At 43.2% G+C, this 23,397-nt stretch overlaps 3 protein-coding genes across 8 annotated transcripts in view; 2 read left to right on the top strand and 1 right to left on the bottom strand.

Moving 5' to 3' along the window:
* PARP9 (poly(ADP-ribose) polymerase family member 9) overlaps positions 1 to 23,397 on the bottom strand; it is a 60,630-nt gene that overhangs the window by 1,338 nt on the left and 35,895 nt on the right. For 3 of the 6 annotated variants that reach the window (XM_032693671.1, XM_032693669.1, XM_032693672.1), the window contains 8 exons: positions 8,808 to 8,847; positions 6,539 to 7,368; positions 5,464 to 5,688; positions 5,178 to 5,384; positions 3,668 to 3,728; positions 2,853 to 3,227; positions 1,924 to 2,072; positions 689 to 863 (listed from right to left, as the gene is read on the bottom strand). In XM_032693671.1, coding sequence (XP_032549562.1) covers positions 689 to 863; positions 1,924 to 2,072; positions 2,853 to 3,227; positions 3,668 to 3,728; positions 5,178 to 5,384; positions 5,464 to 5,688; positions 6,539 to 7,360 — 2,014 coding nt within the window. In that variant the 5' untranslated portion in view covers positions 7,361 to 7,368; positions 8,808 to 8,847. Of the gene's footprint in view, positions 1 to 688; positions 864 to 1,923; positions 2,073 to 2,852; positions 3,228 to 3,667; positions 3,729 to 5,177; positions 5,385 to 5,463; positions 5,689 to 6,538; positions 7,369 to 7,623; positions 7,769 to 8,807; positions 8,848 to 9,265; positions 9,569 to 23,397 lie in introns of those variants that run through there. The other 3 variants (XM_032693673.1, XM_032693668.1, XM_032693670.1) reach the window with 3 other exon arrangements.
* Positions 9,388 to 17,247, top strand: DTX3L (deltex E3 ubiquitin ligase 3L). The gene is made up of 5 exons (XM_032693674.1): positions 9,388 to 9,577; positions 10,389 to 10,609; positions 12,393 to 13,934; positions 14,677 to 14,894; positions 16,223 to 17,247. Exons 1-5 carry the CDS (start codon positions 9,403 to 9,405, stop codon positions 16,290 to 16,292), a joined length of 2,226 nt encoding a protein of 741 aa, XP_032549565.1. The 5' UTR covers positions 9,388 to 9,402; the 3' UTR covers positions 16,293 to 17,247.
* The window catches only part of PARP14 (poly(ADP-ribose) polymerase family member 14), a 37,547-nt gene continuing 33,357 nt past the window's right edge, over positions 19,208 to 23,397 (top strand). Inside the window, exons 1-6 of the mRNA XM_032694023.1 lie at positions 19,208 to 19,412; positions 19,519 to 19,625; positions 19,700 to 19,733; positions 20,652 to 20,726; positions 21,448 to 21,645; positions 21,829 to 22,116. Of these exons, the coding sequence (XP_032549914.1) occupies positions 19,208 to 19,412; positions 19,519 to 19,625; positions 19,700 to 19,733; positions 20,652 to 20,726; positions 21,448 to 21,645; positions 21,829 to 22,116 (907 nt within the window). The remainder of the gene's footprint in view (positions 19,413 to 19,518; positions 19,626 to 19,699; positions 19,734 to 20,651; positions 20,727 to 21,447; positions 21,646 to 21,828; positions 22,117 to 23,397) is intronic.

Genomic DNA, 23,397 nt, shown 5'->3' with positions numbered 1-23,397 from the left:
ATGTGCCACATACATTGCATAGACAAAGAAAGGCAAACTTTTGAACAGTTTATTGCCTGAAATCCCAATTCTGCAATCGACAAGCAAAATATCACACCCTTCACCTATTGCAGGATGAAGCACTAAAAGCTTATTCTTTCCCTTTCTGAAAACATCTGTCTACTACAATATTGTGTAGAGCCCACAATTTCTTCCGAGCATGCTCCCGTCCAAATGGCAGCTGAGCAGTCAGATTATGTGCTCTCTGTGACCACACCTGATCTGAGCAGGGGGCTGGGCTAGATGGCCTTCTCAAGTACCTTCCAGCCTCAATATTCTGTGTTGCCTTTGAACGTGTTTTAAGCACCAAGCTGCTAAGTGCATGTTTGCAGCAGGTAAATAAGGACCTTGACTTTCTTTAAAGAGCGATGCAACAAAATAAAACTTGGAGATGGAATTTTGTGTATAGTAACAATTCTGTCAGTAGTATTTGGGCTAGGCTTGAATCCAGGCTTGTTCTCCCAGAACCTTACTGGCTCTACAGTATCAGGGAGGAAAACCTTACTGTAGACAAAAAAGTAAGCTCATACAAATCTAAATGCACGTGAAACAGTTATTGTTTAGGAATGACGTTTTTTTCCGATTTTGACCCGAATTTAGTAGTCAGTCACTGTTCATTTTGATTAAAGATGCCAAAGCAAGTTCTTACCTGTTGGGGAAGAATACATCCTGTGAAATCCAGTCTGGCAAACTGAACTACAGAACTCAGCAGGAACATGCTGGTACAACTTGTGGGTTATTCTGGAGGTACCTTCTCTTTCTTCTATTCTTTTTTTCATTTGTTGGAATGCAGCAGATAGAAGAGGATTATGTATCTTTTCAATCTGTAACATAAATAAATAATAGTGTAGTATAAGCAAACAGAGACCAATATCCATGCTATGTTCTTCAATGCAAGAACCTTTGGTGTAGTTTATATGCATTGACCACATAGCAGATAAAGTATCTGAAGCGTGCAACTGATCCAAGGAAAAAGAACCATACCCCTATCCCATGCCTCTCGTTGAAATCAGTAGGAATATCTCCTCTTGTACTGATTTCCAGTACTTGAGTTGTACTGAACAGACTGAGTATCTCATACATGAGAATAAGCTGTGTGGGTGTTACAGCCTAGTCTTGTGAAGTGTCCAGAAAGGCGTGGAGAACCTCAGCTCCCATTGATCAAAACTTTACAGCTGTCAGGGAAAAAGGGGGTACAAGAGGGTCTGTCCCTTGTGTCCCCAGTGCCCAGTTGTGTGCAGTATAAATACTCACACAGAACCTCAGGCAAACTGGCTCCACCAGTGGGCAGCCACAGCCCCATGGCAAAGGGCAGTGCCAGGGGTCTGCAAGGCTCTTCTCCAGAGCCCTCTCGTGCCAGAATGCTGAGCTAGAAACAAGCAGGGGCTGTAAGTACTTCTGCTCTCTTAACTCATTTAACTGAGCTACAACTGGTCTCCAGTTTTTAAATTCTGTTGTAACTTCTGTGTTGAGACTTACCCACCATAAGTTGTACCAGCATACCAATCTCATATTTGTCTAGTCCTATAAAGGAGCATTTGAAGCACAAAATATCAGGAAGAATATACAGTACAATTAAAAAGACTACTCAGAATTTCATAGTCTAGTCCTATAAAGGAGCATTTGAAGCACAAAATATCAGGAAGAATATACAGTACAATTAAAAAGACTACTCAGAATTTCATCACTTTCTGAGTGATTATTTGCATTATGTTTAAAATACTTTTTATTAGGAGTAAAGACTGCATCTGTTTTAAGGCTTAGGCTGACTTGATCTTAATTTTTAAAAGCAATATACTGAAATAGTTTATCTGAGTCTTTTAGGCATACATTAAACATGTTAGTTCAAAAATATGAGCTGAGATTCAGTTTCACCCTCTTTACCTTGAGAACATGAAGTCCAGCTTTTTCAAACTGTTTCTGTCTGTCTTTAAACTCCTGGAGGTGTGACTCTACTGGTAAAATCTGGATGTAATTATTAGTATTTGTCTTGTGAAGGTCTGCTTCTGAAAGTTGACCTGCTTCTGGTTGGCCTGGATATGAATAAGAGAGTAAAATTTTCATATATCATAATGCCTGAAGCAAAGGGAAGGGGGAGAGATCTAATACTTTAGTTGGTAGCTAAGAACAAAGAATGTTAAGTATTCTCTGAAGTAATGTCAGAGGCTAACACCGAGAGAGACATATATATATATATATAAATGGATTCTATTTTTCTACATTTATTATAAAGAAACTGGAGAGAGGGAACCAAAAAAAAGCAATTTATATTTTCCATTACCTTTCTCCACAGCCCAACCTTCATATATAGGTATCTATATTGAATGGCTATACGAATGAATTAAAATCAGCCACTCAGTAGCTTTTTGTAATGCCACTAGTTGTATCAACTGATCATGAAAGTCAAGGACGCGGCAGAACTGCTGAGTCCTGCAACAGTGGTCCAGCTGTAGCCAGCAAAAGAGCTCAGCAAAGGTTAATTAAGCACAGATTTTGTATGTCTCCAGTGGCCAGGCTTTAAAGGGAAGGTGTCCTGGAGGGAGCCCCACTACAGCTGGTTGTACATCATGGCCAGCCCTGTATAAACTGTGCCCTACTGGGAGTAGTGCCAAGTGCGTGGCCACAGCCAACCAACGGTGCTGCAGGGGCTTACGTGTTAAAAGTACGGGAACATCAGTAATTAAAGCAATACTCAGTATGACTGTGTGAACTGAATGCACGTCTGTCCACTCTCAGCAGTACCAGCATATACATTGCTTCATACTTGACCTTATTTAGGCACTTATTTACTTAATTAGTCTCTATTTACATACACATTGAGTAGAGCAGTTTCTTTTGTTCAGCTATAGTCTTCTCTTGCATACGAAGCAGTAAATTCTCAGCTGTGAGCACTGCATCAACCACAGCATCAGGAGGGCCTTGAAATTCCAGTGTTGCTTTTCCACCTCTCACTTCTTCTGACACGCATACACTAGAAGGCTGCTCTCGAAAGAGTTCTGCAAACTCCTTTTTACCAAGGCAAAAAATGTAGTTGTTTTTAATAACAGCATGGCGACCTTCCTGAATCTGTACCACACTCCGCAGCCACGATTCTGCTGCTTCCACTGCTGTGTGTGTTCTCCCTTTAAGTTCAATCACTCGTTCTTCATTTGCAGTCTCTTTTATGCTTTGGCTGCCTGACTCTGTACCTGGAAGAAAGGCAAGTGCATTGGAAGAGTGTAGAGCTTTCAAGTGCTGACACAAATTCCTACTTGTAATCCAAGTAGGAAGAAAGGAGTGTGCAAGAAATACGCTACTCTTCTGGTATGCTCAAAAAAGAGATTAGACACCAGGAGGTAAGGTTTTCAGGAACCACACCCCCACACACATATGCAGAATTTATTTGCCTTTCGCTAAATGACTTCCAACAAGTTAGGCACTGACAATGATTTTTGTTTTAAAATCTCAAAAGGGACTGCTCAGTTCCATTCCTATTAATGTAAAAATACACAATGCTCACACACTTTTGCCTCCCCCTTTCTTGAAGACACATATGCGAATATTAAGTTCTTTTTAAAGGAAGGTGATTTTGGATTCTCAAATCTGGAGTGTTCCTTTACTTGAAATACCCCTTCTGTTCATTACTTACTCAACGGATCACTTCTGTTTTCCAGTTTGTGTTTTGCTGAATAGAATTTTCTCTGGAAAACCTTGAAAGATAAAAGTTTAGGAGCAGTTTGCAATTTCTGTTGTCAAAAATACAATTCATCTTTTCAAAAGTCTGTCAGATAAGCAGTTTACAGCTGTAATTACACCCCACACATAGCCCAGGCCCCCAAATTCTGAAATTGTTAATGGCTGGCATTTGTCAGCTTTTCCCAAAATGTTATTGCTGACAATATCAAGTGCATTCCTCTTCTTCTGTGTCTTCTAAGGTTAAGACACCTTACACACTGAATGGCACCTTTACCAACTCCTTGTGGTTGTGGCATATCTGGAACTCATTCAACCACATAAGAAAAAGTGTTCATTACTTGCAGTTTAATGCTGATGAATCCTTACTCAGTTTCAAAATACAGACTATTCCCCTGCCTTTAACCCAAACTCCTCTTTGTGGTCCCACATGGAAAACCTCAGAGAGGCTGCTAGGCAGCAGATTGGCAAACTGCCTTTCCTTTTTCATTCAGCAAAAAGAGTTTTGCTGTGCCCTGATTATCAAGGGACTAACTGATGAGCACATGGCTGTCAGACAGCTTCTGTAAGAGTTTATGGAAGTGGATCTGTCCTTAGAATCAGAGAATGGACACATGGATCTGTCCTTAGAGAATGGTTTGGGGTGGAAGGACTTTAAAAATCGTGTAGTTCCAACTCCCCTCCGCCAAGTTCTTACACATGTTGATAGAATGGATGGTTGGAGTTAAATGGGAACAAAAGCAAACTCTGTACTCTTATAATAGATGGCTGACATCAGACAAATATTCAAAAGGAGGGAAATGGCACACTGTAGGAGTCGGGTTACAGGAAAGATGCTGGATGAGGCACCCTGGGAAATGAAGTCCCGAAGTACTCCCACACATGGGCACTGAGATGCCCTTGGAATTGGTCAAGGGAGTCACATGTTACTTTGAGGTGCATATGAAAGGTGGTGATTTATTTGAATAAAGAGGATTCGGTGCTGAACCCCCAACCAAGCGAGCCGGGTCCGTGTAATATTAATACACCATACCACCCACACTGTCTGCTTGAAACCTTTCTATTATGTCAAGTCATATAAACTATTGATAATGTTTTGCCCTAGGAACTTCAGACAAAAAAATAAAATCGTTAAAGAAATTTCCTGAGAAGGAATAAGTTTACTCCCCACTGAGTGAAGAGTGGACTCTTTCTTATAAATTCATTGACAGTCATGAGAATTTCAAAGCTCTCTCCCCTTTTATCAGACTACAGGGCGAAGACTTCCAGTTTAGTGAAGAGAAAATAAAGATTTGCAAAGATTTATAATACCTATTAATGAGACAAATAGTTTCATAAAGGGACATGCTGCTCACAAATGCTGTTAAGTAGTACAGAATACAGACTACCTTTATTTTTAGTCATCTGTGGGAATAATTTTACAGTTCTGTGTTTTCCTTATGAGTAGTTAACAGCAAATTTGTTACCTGATAGGCATTAAGGTCATCTGGGCAAATGACAAACTGCACATTTCCCTTCTTCTCCGGGTGTGCCCTGGCAAAATTTAAAACTTCTTCAATCATGGTCTCTGCCACTATATCAACAGGAAGCTTTAATGACCATTTTACTGGAAAAGAAACTGAGAGACATTGCTGGTCCTGACTCAGGCATCTTTTCACTGCATGCTTTAATTCCTGCAGGAAAAACAAGTATTTCAGTCCTCACATCACCCAACATGAAAATCCATTAAAATCCAATGTAACTGATCATCACCTCACACTGTGACACCGGGTGTTCGCATTCTCTCAATACCACGTGCAGTACAAACTTACAAGGCAGACAGTACCCTTCTGTTACTATGAGTTCCTTATAATGTGTCGAAAAACTAAGATGATTCCTAAGTTCCTCCTGAAGATCTGGACCCGCTTTTTGCAGCAGTCTTGAAAATGGGCAGGGAGGCTTCCCACTCTTAAACACACAGTTAACAACAGCTGTAGTCTGCAAGGCAAGAGTGCAAGTTTCAGTGTACTTCAAGTTTACTACTTGCAAGCTTTGATATTATAGAGAGCATTCTTTCTAGCCACAATTCCTGTAAAAAGGCATTACTGCAGCAGATCAGCTGCTTGAAAAGTTTTCCTACTACTTGCTACTACAGGCAGCACTGGAATAAATCAAAAGATGCACCTTGCAGTAGCAGAAAATGCAGATATTTTCCAAAACAGTGTGCACAAGAGCTGTTCCAGTCATCAGAGTGTATTCAACTCAGTTTTACTGCCACTATCGAGGTGACCCATGTGTGCCTCGTCCAATCCAATCCTGCTGCCAATTATCAAGCAGGAGAGAACTATGGCTATGCCCTGTTTAAAGGTAAGGTGCACATCATCTGTATAAGCTATTTTCAGCTGTTTCAGTGGTTTTTTAAATATCTGCAGTAATGGCATCTATGAGAACACAAATTATAGGAAAAAAAAGCAAAGCAGGAAATAAGAGTAGACTTCTAGGGAATGCACAATAAAATGTGAATTCCCACAATGTTATAAGAAGATAAATCTTAACAAAGAGATGTATTATTAATCATCCAGTCTCTAGCTGCTTCCTATTATATCATAACAGTGTGTACACAAAAAAGAAATAAAAACATTCTGAAGTTTAATACCTGTTTAGAGAAAAAACAAACCAACCACAATTCCTTGCCACTATAATTTATTTACCATGTGTAAATTCTCATCAGGTCGAGAAAAAAACTATTTAGTGGACCGATACAAAATGTGTTCTGAACTCTTGGGCTCCAAATCCTGCAAAGACTTGGAGGCAACACCATGTTCAACAAATTTCAGGACAGACTTACCTTCTGCTCGTCAAGGTGTCCTCTTGTGACACGCAAGCGAATGCCTTCATATTTGATGAAAGTTAAAGACTGGCTTGGTGAAGATGACACAGTTTCCTGAAGTGAACCGGTATCATCCAGAAACTTCTCACAGGCTTTCTTCATTTCTTCAACTGTAGCCTCATCAATGTTCACCAGGCGGATTTCCCTGAGAAAGCTTGGTGGATGTGCCTCAACAAATTGCTTTACAGCCATTACAATCACTTGAGCACACAAACTGAGTGGGAAGCCAAAGATACCTGAGCTCACTGCTGGGATAGCCACAGACCTTATGGTCCTTTCTGGAGCACTAACATAAAGCAGAACATTCATAATAGCTTTCTCAAGTAGGTAATAACATTTTTCCTTTTCAGAAGCATTCCACCTTGGACCAACTGCATGAATTATGATCTCACAAGGAAGCTTCCCTCCACCTGTTACTGCTATTTCACCAGCTTGGAGTCTGCCATACTTTCGAACAAAAAAGTCGCTTTCCTCTTGTATTTCTGACCCTCCAGCTGCCACAAGGGCGAAAGCGAGACCTGCTCCGTGCTGTAGGTATTCATTGGCTGCATTCACCAAAGCATCAACCTTGTGTCCTGTGAGATCACCCTTACAAACACAAATGTCAATTCCCTTTAGTTTTTTCCTATATACTTCAACAGTGCTTTTTGTGCTTTTGAAGGCCAACGTACAAGCAAACTTTTGGGAAATGAGATTACTTAGACAGTTGTCTCTTCTCTTAAGAGCTTCACAGGCATCTTTATTGATGGGCATCAGCAAGCTGACCTCATCCATTACCATGCTTGATCCTAGGATACAGAATATAAAGTGAAATAGAAGATACTACTGTCAAAACATTGCTTTTTATAAAGAAGTGTAGTTTATAGCTCTCAATTTTATCCTACTGTCATTACTAAGCAATATTTTTTACACAGTATGATCTTCTCTCTCCCTTTTTCAGAGGCGTAGAAAGCCCGACCAATCAAAGAGTCACTAAAGGTTGCAAGAACAGCATCACTGAGCCTGTGGTGACTTGAAGGTTTTGGCTTCACCTTATTTTTTACCTGAGAAGGAAGTCTGGTTAAGATGTGTCTCCTGGTGGCACTTGTATTCTCTCTCTCCTTCCTACTGTTTATTCTCCCCACCATTAGGCTGACACAGCCATTGTTGGGGACATAGCCTTCAATGAATCAGTGACATAATCTGAATCTAAAAAAAATTAAGCACGCTAGAAAACTTAATTTCATTTAGAGCCCTAACCTCATCAAAAGACTGATGCAGCAGCACAACTGAATGGGCTGAGAACAAATGGTGAGAAGGAAGATAAAGGAGCAGACAGGCACTGTTACAGGGCTTTGTTACCTGGCTGCAGTGTCACCGTGATGCTGGGCTGCATTTGACACTAAAACTTCAGCTGAGAAAGGAAAATGTGAAAAGCCACGCCATAATCAGGGCTTCAAAATGCTTGCAAAAGCAGAAAAAAGCACTTCTTCCCCTCCGAGATAATTTTGCTGAGCAGGCAGAAGCTTGGCTCCGCCCTCTCCAGGGCATTCTTAGCGTTTTGTCACTGATTTCCAGGAAGGGCCGAGGATAAGCACCCCAGGCCTTTGCAGTGACTCTCAGCCACACCAGCAGAGGAACAATTGCCGATAGGTTCATTTAACTGTGCCACAGAGATCTTGCGCTGAGTTTTAATTTTGTGAGTCTTGTTTGGTCTACAGGTAAAGCCCTCGAGCAAGTTGTTTCTTTGTATGGAACTTTGTTCAGAAAGACTTTTGAAATCACTTTTTTTTAGGGAACAAAGATCACGTGAGGCAGTTTTTACATTATCGCTATGGCTATACAGCCCTCTCCTGGCAGATGCCAGCAGTACTATATGCGGCCATTATGTTAATTAGTTTCAATCAATTTAAATCTGTGAGTTTAATCAAACTTCCCTCCGGGGTATGCTGCCTGCCTGTACAAAAGAGTAACTTTTCGCAGTTTTAAAGCATACACACTAATTCATCCAAACACTTTTGAGCTCTTGCTTTGTTAAAGGAGAAACGAAAGCAAAGCCCGCTGAAGCAATCAATAGTAATGTTGATTCATAACCTTGTCTAATTAATATTAATTCATATTAGTTATGAATTTCAGGTTGCTTTTGGCTATTCCACGTTGATATTTTCCAGTTTGATGGCTGTAGCTGGCACTTTTCAACTTACATATGAAGGCACACACTTCGCAGATGGCTAAATGAGAGGCTTACCTAAACCGATTTTATCTTCCGAGGTCCCTAGAATGTAACTCTGTTGTTTAAAAAAAAAAAAAAAAAAAAAAAAAAAAAAAAAAAGAGAGAGAGAGAGAGAAAAAGGAAAGAGAAAGTACATGTTAAAAGTAACAAAGTAGATGGGCTGCCTTCCTACGGGAGCGGTTCTGCTGCAAACCAAACCAGCAGCACCGGCTTTTCAAACATCTGTACGAAGCTTTCTGATATTTACAACGCTACTCGGAGCTGCCGGAGCTCTGCAGGCAAAGTTGCCCACAGCATCCTCTGGCCCCGTGTGACCCGCGGGGGCAAAAAACCAGGAAAAGTCACTTATTCCCGAGCACCATCCAGAGGACGGGACTGTTGTTTCCCCAAGCCCCAACGGGAGGTCCCGCCGCACCCCCAGCCCCTGAGAGAGCCGCCGCTGCCCCTCCGCACCCCCAGCCCCGCTCCGGTACCTGCAAGGCCCCCATGAACCGGCTCGGTGCGGCACCGCCGTCTGCCCCTCAGCGCCCGGAGCTGGAGCGGGGCCCGGGGCGGGGAACAGCGGGCAGCGAGCGGGAAACGAAAGCGAAAGCGGGCGGCGGGAGCGATCATGGCGGCGGCGCCGCTGCTCGTGCGGCTCAGCCCCGCGCCCGACCCCGGCGAGAAGGCGATCCTCAAGCTCCAGGCGTACTTCCAGTCGGGAAAGCGGTCGGGGGGCGGCGAGTGCGACGTGCGGGCAGGCCCCCAGCCCGGCACCTACTGGGTGGACTTCCATGAGGAGCGAGGTACAGGGCGGAGGGGGCGGCTCGACGGGACGGGGTGGGGGGAGCAGCTGAGCCGTGTGAGGGGCTGGAAATGGCCGCCAAGGCACCATCTTGCACTTTTGGGCAGGGCATGGATAGGGCAGGGCAGGGCAGGGGGTCTCTGGGGCCATTAGTGTTGCAAAATGTGGAATGTGTCAAGAAGAAGTCTATCGTAAGTCTGGATGTTCTTTGATGTAAGACCTTTGTCTACTTTCAAGACTAATCAGCAAGAAAGGAGAAGTAATCAGTGGGACAGGCAGCAGCGAGCATCCCTTAGTTACGGGCATTCGTGCACTAACAATCTTTAAGGATATAGTAAATCAAGCTGCTGATGTATGTCTGTGTTTTTGCTAACATGGCGAAGTACTCAAGGTCCATGTACCCTACAGCTGAACTATATTCATTATAATGCTAAAAATCACGCCTGCAGGTCAAAAAGACCCCTGCTGAGGTGAAGACCCTTTCCCTGAGCGTGCATAAAAGTTAGCTGGGGTTATGTAACTTGTGTGGAAATTACTAACCAATTGTAATAGAAGGGCTGTGCTTGGAAAGTTACTGACTCTGAGTTTCTGTGTATAAATAACGGTGCCAGATGGGGCATGCTTGGTTTGTGGAATACCACTGAGCACCCAGGCTTGCACAACTCTGAAATAAATGTGTCTCTCTGGAGTGTGTAATTATTGGCTTGCTTGCACACCAGGTAACAAATCTGATTTTATGGGCAACACTGGTAGCCAGCACGTTTTCAGGTAACTTTATCAGCCTTATCTGCCTGTCCCTCAAATTACTGCAGATAAGAAGAGCGTGGAATCCCGCACGAATCACACCTTGGAAATGGGTGCAAAACACCTGAAGATAGTCATCCAGCCAGGAGAGGGGGACCAGAGCAAGAGCCGGGTTACAGCGCAGGCCTCCACCAGCTACGATGTCCCTGCCAGCCCTGTCCTGCCCCAGCAGGAGCAGTGGGCAGCCAATGGCCGTGGGGATACAGCAAGGGAAGTCCTTACCAAAAAGGTACATCGGGATGAGCAGTGTCACAACCTGCCCTGCTTGTAGTTCCATGTAGTCCTTTATGTTGTACTTCAATATTTCATGCCAAGCAAATGTCGAGCAAACATAATCTTAGTAAATAAAATGTGGGCCGGGAAGGACTTCCGAGTGCTGAACCAGAGGTCAATCCACACATGTTTACAGGCAGCATGTTTTCCAGCGTGTCAACCACTACTCCCCAAAGCATCACCCTGGTAAGTTTCAGAGGATAGGCTTGTCCCAAAAGGTGGAAGAATTGTATGAGATTTGGATCCCTTCCAGATAGACAGATCTCTAACGCTATTTCAGCATGGTTTCCACCTTCAAGCAGCCCTAATTGCTTCCATCTGTTATCTCCGTGTTGAAAAAATCTGCTCTGATGTGATGGAGCACAGCAAACATGATTTCAGACACTTTGAACTAAAAGTTAAAGATCAACTGTGTGTTAAGGACATGGGATAGGGCCAGGCTACATGATGTGAATGTGGCTCTATTGAGGCCCTGATATCTGGCTCAGAGGGTTTACCCTATTTTGCATGGTATCATAGATGTTATTATTTTTCAGAATCCTATTTTTTGCCCTAACTCTGAGTTACTAAAGCATGACTCTGGGGAAATTTTTAAGAAAATTAATAAGTGAAATCTAGGAAGTCTAATAAATAAAGAACAATGAAATATAACATATATGTGCTGTTAAAACGTGTTGTGTCTCTGTCACCTGACACTAAGGGAACAGAAAGATTCTTTTGGGTATCCTTGGCAGAATAATGATGGCACTAAGTTGTAGTTACAATGAAAGTTTTGTGGGTTTTTTTAACAGGATTTTATGATTAGCATAGCATAGAATTAATGATTGGAATAGCACAGAATTTCCACAGGCATAGTCAGTGTAGGACAATTTTTTGAATGGTGTAGCACTGCATTTGATAGCACAGCTTAGTTTATTGTTTCTAGTGACCTGGGCCCCAAATCATGTCAAATCTTAATACTTGGCTTGCTGTATTGATAGAACAACATAATCTAGACTCAAAAAGCACACAAAAGCATATGGGTCATCCACTCAGTCCTCAAAGGAAGCAGAGGACAGTAGGGGTGTGCCTGGCCCCTGGTGGATCACGAATCTCATCATCCAGCAGCAGTTCAGTCCGAGTTCGCACTCAGGACTTGTAACTAGTTGATTTTGTAGACGGTGCTGCTAAACCTCCTGTTCTGTGATGGAATCAACACCACCTGTTTGGCAGGGTGTCCGGAACCTTCAAGGACATTAAGGAGGGCACTGCTCAGCCTGGTGCCCAGAAACCTTGAGGATGATAGGGAGGGGAAGAAGAAATCTCTTTGATTTGTCTACTTGGTGTGCAGGACTTTTAGGGCCTGATAATGAGGGGAAAAGGGACTAATACACAATGAGCTCAATCACAGAGGATGGCTGTTTGCCTTGTAAAATGGCATTAGTTATGCTAACTCTGTTGCCAGAGGTTGGGAGCAGAGAGTGCTGGTCACAGTCTCAAACTAAGTAGCACAGTTACTGTTTCTGCTCCTGCAATGCTGATGACATTAACAAATTTCACTTTTGCTGCTGACTTAGAAGCACACTTGCCTGTGTGTAATGTCCTTATTCATGACATAAAAGAAACACTGTGTGCAAGTGTGCTTATTGTAATCTGCCCGTACTGAGATGAACAGGGCTTCTCCTTGCTCAAAATATAGAAGCAGCAAGCAGAGAACCTTAGGAAAAACTAATGTTGATATATTCTTGTCTTTTCTTTAGATATTTCTTACAGTGTCTGCTACTTTGAATGCCAGTATGTTCTCCAAAGAGCAAATGAAGAAAATTACCATCATGTGTCCAAACTTAAAGAGAGAAGGAAACCCTGACATTGATGGCTTTGAGAAATTGACAGGAGATTTTACAGATATTGAAAAAGCTTATCGCTACTTTGAGGATATCCTTGCAGGCAATTACCCAAACCATGATTTTTCTCATTCTGAAAGTCAGAATGGTTTGAAAGGTGAAAATGGTCTGAATACTGAAGAAACAAATGATCTTACAGTTATGACAGCTCTCTATGAGTATTTTAGTCATACCCGCAAAAAAGAAATCAAAGAACTTCATGAACGTTTTGGAGTGCGTATAAGAAGTAAAGACAGTCACGATGGAACCACATCAATATACTTAACTTCTGATAAAAATCCAGCATCATTACAAGCAGCTAGTGATTTTTTTATCAGTACTTTTCAGAGAAGTGTAGGAGATCTGAAACAGGAAAAAATTCCCATAACAAACAGTTACCCATTAGGGGAGACAATAATGAAATTGAATGAAAGGTTTAGTAATCTTCTTGCTAAAGCGGAAGGGAATCAGTTCCTACTCCGTGGCCCAGAGAGTGAGATTTTAGCTGCCAAAAGATTTCTAGCAAAGGAAGGTAAGAACAGCCAAGCTGAAAAAAATGTGAAAGTATCATCTGTACTGTACAAATATAGGGATGAAATTGCAGTTGATTCTTCTGTGTTTAAATTGTTGGAAACCGTATTAAAGAAAGAACTTGAAAACATTGAAGACAAATTTGATACAAGAATAGAAATCAAAGACAATTCATATGACCAGAAGATGCTTATACTATTTAGGCCTAAGATCCAAACTCTTGATATGTCTTCACATGCTACTGAAAGTTTCATCAATGCATTTCAAAGTGCCTCTGCAATGTTAAGAGAAAAAGTCATCAGCCTGAAGCTTTCAGAAGATCAGAAGAAAACTTTAAATATGCTACTCAGAGAAAAACAATTGGAAGATCTTCATGTAAAACTTAAGAAGAAGGAAGACAAATTAATCTTAAGGGGTTTACTAGACCATCTTTATGCTGCTGAAAAGCGCATTATGAACCTTCTTAACGTTGAAGACTCAGCACAAACCAAAAATAAGGCACCACTTGCCTCTCATCTCAGCTCTCAAGAAGCTACAGGAGCACTTAAGAAAACACCAAATGTCACACAAAAGAATAATCTTACTTCAGAAGGACAGGCTAAGGCAAAGACAGAAGAAAAAGACAGTGATGAGTGTCCAATTTGCATGGACAGAATTAAGAATAAAGAAACACTGAAAAAGTGTAAACATGCATTTTGCAAAAGTTGCATCGACCAAGCCATGACTATTAAGCAAGTTTGTCCTGTTTGTAACACCGTCTACGGAGTCATGAAAGGAGACCAACCAGAGGGAACAATGTCAACTAGATACATGCCGATCTCTCTTCCTGGTTATGAGTATTGTGGTACTATCGAAATTAGCTACAGTATGAAAGGTGGTGTTCAAACTGTGAGTATATTTAAAGATTCCTAAAAGATGTTTTTCCCGCAACAAAACCAATATTGAATATAAAATTAACTGTTTTCCCATTATTTTAATTCAAGTCCAGGAAAGACCTTTCTTTGGTCTGTATAAATCTGCGAGTAGTTAATTCAGTATTTTTAGGTGCAATTAAGTAATACAGTAGGAACTAAATGGTCAGATGGTGGCCCTCTGTTTTATACGCACCAGGACAGAGCTGCCGGTCTTTAATTTGTACCTTGGGAATAACTGAACTGAAATCTGTGGAGTGATATCATGTAAACAAGGTTTTGTGAGTATGATTCTCTGGGGCATTCTCTTCTCTGTAAACAGCAATGGACAAAAATGAATAGCAGGCTGGCTTGTAAGCTTTCCAGGTGAGAAATCAGCATTTGTTATGTGCTTGGATTCCTGAGTAGGACTGAGGATGGAGTAAATGAAAAATTCAGGGGTACAGTGGCATGCACTGGGGAGAGGGAAGAGGGAAAAAACAAACCTAAAAATGACAATGGGTGCATGAGTGATGACAAGAAAATGTGAATGAAACTTATATGAAAGAAAGTACCTGATGAAAAAAACCTCCCCAAAATCAGTCATCAGTCATGCTATATCCTTCTGAATAAAAGCCAAGATTAAAAGTATTCTGAAAGCTGGGATGTATAATAACTTTCATGCTTTCAAAGCATTTCTGATATACAATGTGTTTTTGTTTTGTTTTTCTACAAAACAGAGCAACCATCCAAACCCAGGGCAACCTTATCAACCAACTTACCGGGCAGCGTATTTACCTGACAATGTGGAAGGGCGACAAATTCTGGAGCTCCTCAGAAGGGCCTTTGACCAAAAACTGATTTTCACAGTGGGGCAGTCACGTACTACTGGTGCACAAAATGTTATCACATGGAATGATATTCATCACAAAACTTCCATGACTGGAGGGCCTACCTAGTAAGTAGTCTTCTCTTTATATAATATTATTGCTACTCAGATGGGTCAGGAAGGCTGCCCTGAATATTTTCCATATTAGAGCTTTCAAATTTTGTCACTAACAAAGTGATTGTGAAATGCTCTGTGGATCCAAACATGAACCACCCTCACCTATTTGGACAGATGGAACAAGGATGAACTTAGTCTTCTGTTGCCCCTCAGGCCACTCAATCACCAGTGAGTTGTGTAAGGCACTTAGTTAATAACTGCTCTGATTAGAAATTACTTCTAGTATAGGACTGAACAGCAAGCTCTTGATAACACCTAAGGTTACACTCCTGATCTCAGCCTCTCCTGTTACCTGCTCTTTGGCACAAGGAGGTGCTGGTCCATTATGATCCCAATAAAGATTGGACTCAGACTTTGTAAAATATGATTTGAAATTCTACGTAACAGAGCTAGCAGCAAGAAGAAAGAGATTGTTGTATAGATATGGTCATGTCCTTTTAGGTGGTAGGAACCATGAGTTGTGCAGCATTTAGTGGGTCTCTGATCAGAACACAGGACATTGTGCTGGCCCCATCCACAGAAAGGGTTACCCCATTTTGGTCTTTCAAGGTATCACAGGATTTTCTGAGTAGATGACAACTCTATTCAGCGTTTCTTGAGGACTCGCTGCACTTGTAGATAAAGGCAAGGACATGCGGATGGAGCAATCACTGGTACCGAGTGGGAGCTGCCCACAGCAGAGACATGAGGGAGGCTTGGATCAGCCCTTCGTGTCCTTCCAGGGCTTGTTGCAGCCTCTGAGGGCCAGGTGTTGTCCTGCAAGCTCTAAAGGTTTGTGTCTACATCTTCCTGACTGGGCTAGGATCATAAAAGAGCAAAAAGTATGAGTTTCACTTTATCCCCCACTCTGCACAAATTCTCTCCCTGGTTATCACCTGCTTCATACACACTTCTGGTGATGCACTATTTAAAAATCCAGAGGTGCCATTATGTTTCTGATTTGAATGCTCATTTGGATACACTTCGGATCTGACTTTTCTTTTTAGAAAGACGTACACCCAAACACCCTATCATTTTGAAGAGACACAGCAGGCAGCTTTGAAAATCAAGTTCTTATTGTCAGTTTGGACAACAAAATGCAGCAGCTCCTTAAGTTTGTAGCTTTGCCCTGTCAGTGCCACTTCTCTGACCAGCAATATGGGGTCTGTTTTCTCTGTAGGGCAAGAAGTGCATAAAACTTTTGTAAAGAGATTTATAAACAGATTTTGATGGGAAGATTCTGTAGAACTTTCAAGTGCTTCATTGCAGAAGTAGCTCAACCAATTCTTTTCTTCTCCTAGTTTTGGTTACCCTGATCCTGGTTACCTGCAGCGGGTTCGATCAGAATTGAAAGCAAAAGGAATTGAATAAAGAAATGTATCAACTGTCAACTCTTAGTGTAATAACTGAACATATAACAGTCAATTTACTATTCAAGCACTAAGAGGAGAGAAATTACTTTGTTCAACTGCTGTACCTAAATCACTTGTATTTCACACTCAGCTAAGAAAAGTAATCTTTTATCATCAAGCAATATATGTTCGTTTCACAAATCATTTTCTTTTCTGTATGTGTAGCCTTTACAGAATCTAGGTTTTGTGAATGTAGTATCAGTACTTGTTGCATCTGTTGAATATCAAATATATCAAATTGTTCATATTGCTTTACTGGTGATTCTGATCTCCACTTTTTCCTACTTCTTCAGTCTGACTGCCAAAACCATTAGATCCAGTACTGGCTTTTATTAGATACAGTTAACTTCAGTAGAAACACTTAATGTTAGCTTTGTGTTATTATGTCTGTCACCGTGAATAACATCATGTAACCCATCTAATAGAAAATTTTCATGCAGTGCTACAGTGTCAGCTGTAACCAGGCTATGGACTTCTGCTTATTTTCCTTTACATGGTAGAAATGTCATTAGTGGCTTGAGTTTTGCACATGGAATTAGCGTGGCTCATGTGTGAGTGGGTATATGGATGCTGCTGTATTCTTAGCTCTGCCAAGTAATGAATGCTCAGAGCCACCTTGAAGCAAATGAAAAGTGTATATGGCCATCTCTGATAATGGGCTCCTGGGTCTGTGTCTGCCATTGTGCTTAAGCTTAAATACAACTTCTAAATCAGCTTTGCAACTATACAACTGTATTCTTCCCATTGATTCCAATATAGGTTTAAATTGTGTCATAAAGTTACTCTGCAGTGCCTAAACAACCTGCTAATTACCTGTATGGTGGTGTGTCACAAACACAGACATCATTTCAGTGAGTTGAACCATTTTTGTAAGGCTAGTAAGTATAGCTAATAAAGAAAATATAAAAATGCCATCTGTGTGTTTCTGTATTCTTCTGTACACAATTTTTCTACTTCTTGTGATACATATAGCTGTATATTTTTTTAAAACGTGGGAACTTCCCTGCAACACCGTGATTTGGGGTGATTTGGACTCCACGCCACCTCCTTTCTTTTTAAATTCCCACATCGTGAATAGGCAGTACTACTTTACCATCTCGACTTTCATATTTAGTAGTGTTGGGCACTGTTTGGTTTCCACATGGGTTGGGATATCCTTACAGCTCTGGTTTTGTGTTCCTGTATTTGTTGTAACATTTTACACTATTCTGTGTTCCCCCCCTTTTCTATGCAGTAAGATAGCAACATTCCAGTTGTTTCTGAGCTTTTCTGCACACTGAAACAAGCTGTTGTGCTTTAACCCCAGCCAGCAACTGCGTAACATGCAGCCACTCACCCCCCAACCCTGGTGGGGCGGAGAATCGGAAAGCCAAGGTGAACCTTGTGCATTGAGATAAGAGCAGTTTAATAATTGAAACAAAATAAAATATACTAATGCTAATAATTGTAATGGAGAGAGGGGAGGAGAAAATAAAACCCAGGAGAAACAAGTGATGCACACCACAGTTGCTTACCACCTGCTGACCAGCCTGTCACTGAGTAGCAATCACCTCCCCCCCAGCTGACTCCCCCCAATTTCCATACTGAGCATGGTGCTCTATGGTGTGGAATATTTGGCCACTTTGTGTCACCTGTCCTGGACATGCTCCTTCCTGGCTTCCTGTGCACCTGCTCGCTGGCAGAGCACAGGAAACTGAAAAGTCCATGACTTGGGGTAAACACTGCTCAGCAACAACTAAAACATCAGTGTGTTATCAGCATTTTTCTCATACTAAATCCACAACACAGCCCTGTACCAGCTACTAAGAAGAAAATTAACTCTCCCAGACCAGGACAGCTGTGAAGATCAAATCTCTCTGGCATCTTTTGGTCTCTCGTTTCACTTTCTGTCCCATTAAGCCATTTCACAGTGTCACACCCCTATCCAATAACTCACTGGCTCCCATTTTGTCTGTGGCAAAGTTTGCAGGCTGATTTGTGCAGCAGAGTCTTGTTGACTGTCATGGAAAAGCTCCCAAGCCTTTTTCCTATAACCAGCTGTAGAGACCTTTACTTCCTAATTGTAGCTGTACAGTTTAGGAATAAATGTACTTGATTTGTAATCACAGTCAGCAATTGTGCCTGAGTTACAGCATGTAACTGGGCTTGCTGTGGACAGAACAGTGCATTAGGAAACAACAGATTAATCCGTTGCCCATCGAGAAACAAAGGCATTCCCATGGGTTGCTCAGTAGTGTGTCTGATGATACCTTTTCTTAGCTGGCATCCACCTGTATTTATCATATTTAATGACATTTGGTTATTTATCCATTTTCTTGATGAACTTTCCATGAAATTAGGGAGGAAAAATAATTTATCTGCTATTTTAGTGTTACATTACTAAAATACACAGCATGAAATAGCTGAGAACTGTAACCTTTGAAAGGGAAAGTCCTGAGCACTCAGTTGAAAATGTCTCAGCTAGCTGTCACATTGGTCTGAGGAAAATACTCTTTCATTGCAATCTTGAACAGTTGTAGAAGCTTCTCTGACAGAGAATCATGAAAACGGGTAATTTTACTTTGGTTTACGACTTGATTTGAAAGTTTAAGGCAGGGAGAGCGACTGTTAACCAGTGCGTGACCATTTTAAGGTCCGGCGTTGAAAACACTGTACTTGTGACACCCGTGGAGGCACAACGGGCTGTGCAGCTCCGCGGGCCGTGAGAGGCCGGTCCTGCCCCCCGAGGAGGCGCGGGGGGGACCGCGGCCCCCGGCCAGCCCCGGGCCCGGGGGAGCCGCCTGTTCCCGCCACTGGGCGGAGCCCGGCGCGTCGGGTTTCCCCGATGAAGAAACGAAAGCGAAAGCGGCGGGGAGCGGAGCCGTCGGTGCGGCGATGGCGGGGCAGCGGCCGGGCGCCTTCCAGCTGCTGGTGCGCGGGGACTGGGGCTCCGCCGAGCCACCGCCAGCCCTGAAGAAGAAGCTGCTCTGCTACTTCCAAAGCCAGAAGCGCTCGGGAGGCGGCGAGTGCGAGCTGCGGACCGGGACCGACGCCGAGACCGGGACCGGGCACCTCCTCGTCTGCTTCGCCCGCCCCGAGGGTGAGCGGCCGGGCCGGGCGGGTCGGGGGCGCTGATGGCGCTGCCCGTGGTTCGGAGGGGCGGGGAGCGCCGCATCCCCCGTGACCGGTGCCTGTTGTGTTGGCAGTGAGGCAGCGGGTGCTGGACCGGCGAGTCCACGAGCTCGAGTGGGGGCCCGGCGGGCGGCTGTCGCTGCAGGTCACGGCGCTGCCCGCAGGCGGCGACTCCGCGCAGGTGAGACGGGCGCGGGGCCGGGCGGGCGGCGGGCGAGGGGCCGCGGTGACCGCTCTCCTCTTGTTCCCTTGCAGGAGGAGGGACGGGTCGGCGGGGCCGAGGCGCCAGGTAGGGGCAGCGTGGGACGCGGCGCGGGACTGAAGCGCCCGGGGCCGGCGGGGCACTGGCCCGGGGAGCCCGGGCGGAGGAGCGGGGATGGGGAGATCTGCTTTCTGGTGCTTGGCCGGGCCGGGCGAACAGCGCTAAAGCGCTTTGATTCTCCTACGCTGCGCTCTCCTTCATTTCCCGCATCCCAAAACAGACGTATTTCCTAAACCGCAGCCCGCGAGCCAGCCCGCAGGCACCGCACAGACCCGCTGCTCTGGCTAGAGGAGCTAATACACACACAGCTAATACACAGCTAATCAATACACACACAATTAATCAATACACAGCTAATACACAGCTAATCAATATACACAAGGTTAATACACACGCAGCTCCCTGACCTCTACCCCCAAAGTGCCTATTTGTGCACAGATGGGAACTGAGGGTGCAGGGTGGAGAAGCAGTTTGGGTGATATCACCTTTTGTTTTCTAATGTAGTCGCATTTCTTCCTGTTCTAAACTAGCAAGTAGAGCTGTTGCGTAGAGTCAGAACACATCATAATAGAGGCTTTTCCAGAGATGCCAGTTTCCAGATGTGCTTCCCTCCCAAGGGGAGATGTCCTTGGCACTTCTCACGTTCAACACAGTTTTTGTGTGAGGACAGTGTGTAGTGCGTGGGAGGACGTGCTCACAGTGGTTTACTCAGTATGACTGTGTACTAGTTTGATTTTTAACATTATGCCTGAGCCTTCTTGAGCTCAGAGTGTTTCTGCAACCAATTCAACATATGTTTTAAAAAGAGGAATCTATGGAAGTTTGGGATTCTGGCAGTGTCAAATGAAACAATTCAAGCTGTGTTAGGTCCTGAGTGTACACGAATGTGACCTTTTTCTTCTTGAAGTACCCAGTAACTGAGAAATCATTGTCATTTATCTCTAGTTAATGAACCCCAGGTGTCTCTTCCCACCTGCCAGAGTAAGGAGACTCCTGTGTGTACTCTGCAGGAGAAGGCAGGTAAGTGTGCCACATATCCAACAGTGACCAGTGTATTCTTGCTCCTTTGGTTTTCATGGACCTTCCTGCTGTGGTAGTGCCCTGGTCACCCATGTGGCTTATGGTGTTTGTCTAATGTAGTGTAGGAATTGTGATCTCAGACTAAAAGAAATAAATGGTTTTTTTTCTTTGTATGAGTCCCTTTAAAGTCCCCACTTCAATGGCTGCCTCAGGCAGGTCAGTTCCTTAGGAAACAGCAGTAGATGCTGACCTCTGCTCTGGCTAAGGCTGTCCCTTCCCAGACCTTCCCAGATGCTCCCAGCCCTGCTGGGGCAACCTGTGCCAGAACTTCAGTAGCTTTGTACCCCAGGTACACCTGAGCTGCTGTGGCAGCCAGTGCATGTAGACCCCATGTACCCACAGCAGTGGCTGGAACTGTGAATGGAGAAAGTGCCCAGGCAGAAGAGCACTGGTTCCCCTCATTGTGTGTTTATGAAGAAGATTTTGTAGCCTTTACTTCTGCTGTCCTTACCTGGTGCTGAAGTGAAGCGTTTTTTCCTCACCTGTTGTTATGGCAGCTCCCACTACTGATATGCTTAACTTGTTTGGAATTCTTACCCTGTTCTTTTCCCTGAACTTATATGTGGTCTGAACAAAAAGTGGCGTGAAAGCTTGGAAAATAAGAAGCTTGGTATTTTTCTTAACTTTTGCCTAAGGCATTGGAGTGTGATCTTTTTTTCAGAATCACGTGAGAAATTGGAAGAAGAAAAAGCAACCTCTAGGAAGTCTGTCATAGTAGTAACCACTGCTTCTGGGGAAGAAATAGAAGATGAGATTGTGGAAATGTACTTTGAAAATAAAAAGAAGTCTGGTGGAGGGATCATCAGGTCCTATGTCAAAGAGGGTCAGCGAATGATCATCACCTTTGAGGATGAGCAAGGTATGCTTGCGTGTTATGGCTGTTATACTGCTACAGTTCCCTTTTAAAAATAGGCCTTTGCTGGTGCTGGGTCTCTTTGTGGGCATTGCTCCAAGCAGAAATGGTGTATTATTTTTATTATTTAATATGGTCTGCTGTGGGGAAGGGAAGATCACATCTTTGGGTTTTTTCCTGTGCAACTAGATGCCCAAGAAGTTTTGCAAAGGAAGCATCACAAGGTGAAGAAAATTGATCTGTTCGTGAAGCCGTGGCAAGTGGACACTCTGCAGGAGCCATGCCAAGCAGAGAACTCTGAAGGATCCCTGCCTTCCACCTCAGTTGTGCTGGAGAATATGAAGGAGACAGTAAAAGATTGCATGGTTATTATGCTGGTAGAGAACGTCAGCGGCTTGTCAGAGGATGATGGTGACTTCAGTGTGGAAATGATCCCTGAGTTACGTGCTGCTGTAGTTACTTTTACTGCAAATACTGGTAAGAAGGAGTCAGAGTTGAAGCTCTTTCTTATTAGCTACTTGTTTGCATGTGTGTGTGTGAGTGAGACTAAGCAGGAAGTGAGTGTCTTCTGTCATATTTTTAAGGTTTGATCTGATATTGTGTCCTTTTAAAGGAGGACTTAACGCTACTAAAGTAATGCCGTACCTTTTATCTATAAGCTGTAGAGGCCAGTGAAAGTCAGAAGAGAGCTAGCTCTGATTTGGATAGTAAACAGAACAGGTAGAATTAAAACCAAACTATAACTTAGAACAAGCAGTGAAGGATGTACTTGGTCTGAGAACAGTTTGATGACAAAGGCTGTCCTTGACAAAAGGTTTTACATATGTGGTAGGTTCATATGGATTAGAAGAAAATTGCACAAATATATGGAGCAGAGCTTTTTAAGGTTATTAAGCAGACTGTGTCAGGCTGGAGAAATCTACTGTCATAAACTGGAAGCTGGGAGAGAGTTGAGGAAGCAGCATCTTCTTACAGCTTTTCTAGATGCCTGCTGTGGCCATTGCTGCAGATGGGATACTGGTACCCTGGGATGCTGAGGCAAGTCCAGCTGTCCTTACAGAGTGGCAGCATCAGTTATGTGAAGCGTGGCAGTAACACCACATGCATTGCCTGATACTGTGGTACCAGTGAGTTGTTAAACTACTATGTGGTTTTTAGCGTGTTCAGTACCATACACTTTCTTTTCTACCTTATTAATGATTGATGACAAAGGCATCTTGCAGGTGATGGAGAGGTGTCTGCTCCTACTTCTCACAGTGAGGGACTGGGGACACTTTCTGGTGGACTTATGGCTGATTTTACTAGCAAATCCCATCCCAGGATTTGGGTAAAAGTAAGTGGTATGAAAAGACTGGATCCCAAAAGATTATCAGCCAAATGTCATGGCTCTTGTTGCAGAGAGAGAACTGAATTAAACTGACAGTGGTGAACTGGCTTCAGGATTCTTTCAGTGCTGCTGTGCTGGAGTCCTTTTAGGGACAAGGTGACTTTATATGTGCTTGATTCTGGGTGAGAAGGTGGGACAGGAAAGAAGAGAGAATTGAGTCTTACATATGGAAAAATTCTAAATCTGTAGAAGATAGAATGTGGTGAAAAGAAGTTATGTATCACTTTGAATCAACTTAGAGATAACACTGGTATTATTGGTAATATATAAAAATGAAGTTGCTGAGAAATCTTAGTTGTGAAGGGATTAGCATGTGGTTTAACTAAACCAAAGAATTTTTTAGCTTCTGAGAAGGTGTAGGTTTTTCTGCC

The sequence above is a fragment of the Chiroxiphia lanceolata genome, chromosome 7 (genome assembly GCF_009829145.1).
Source record: "Chiroxiphia lanceolata isolate bChiLan1 chromosome 7, bChiLan1.pri, whole genome shotgun sequence".
Lineage (NCBI taxonomy): Eukaryota > Metazoa > Chordata > Aves > Passeriformes > Pipridae > Chiroxiphia > Chiroxiphia lanceolata.
Note: the sequence above shows the minus strand (reverse complement) of the source record. Positions and strands in the feature narration are given on the sequence as shown.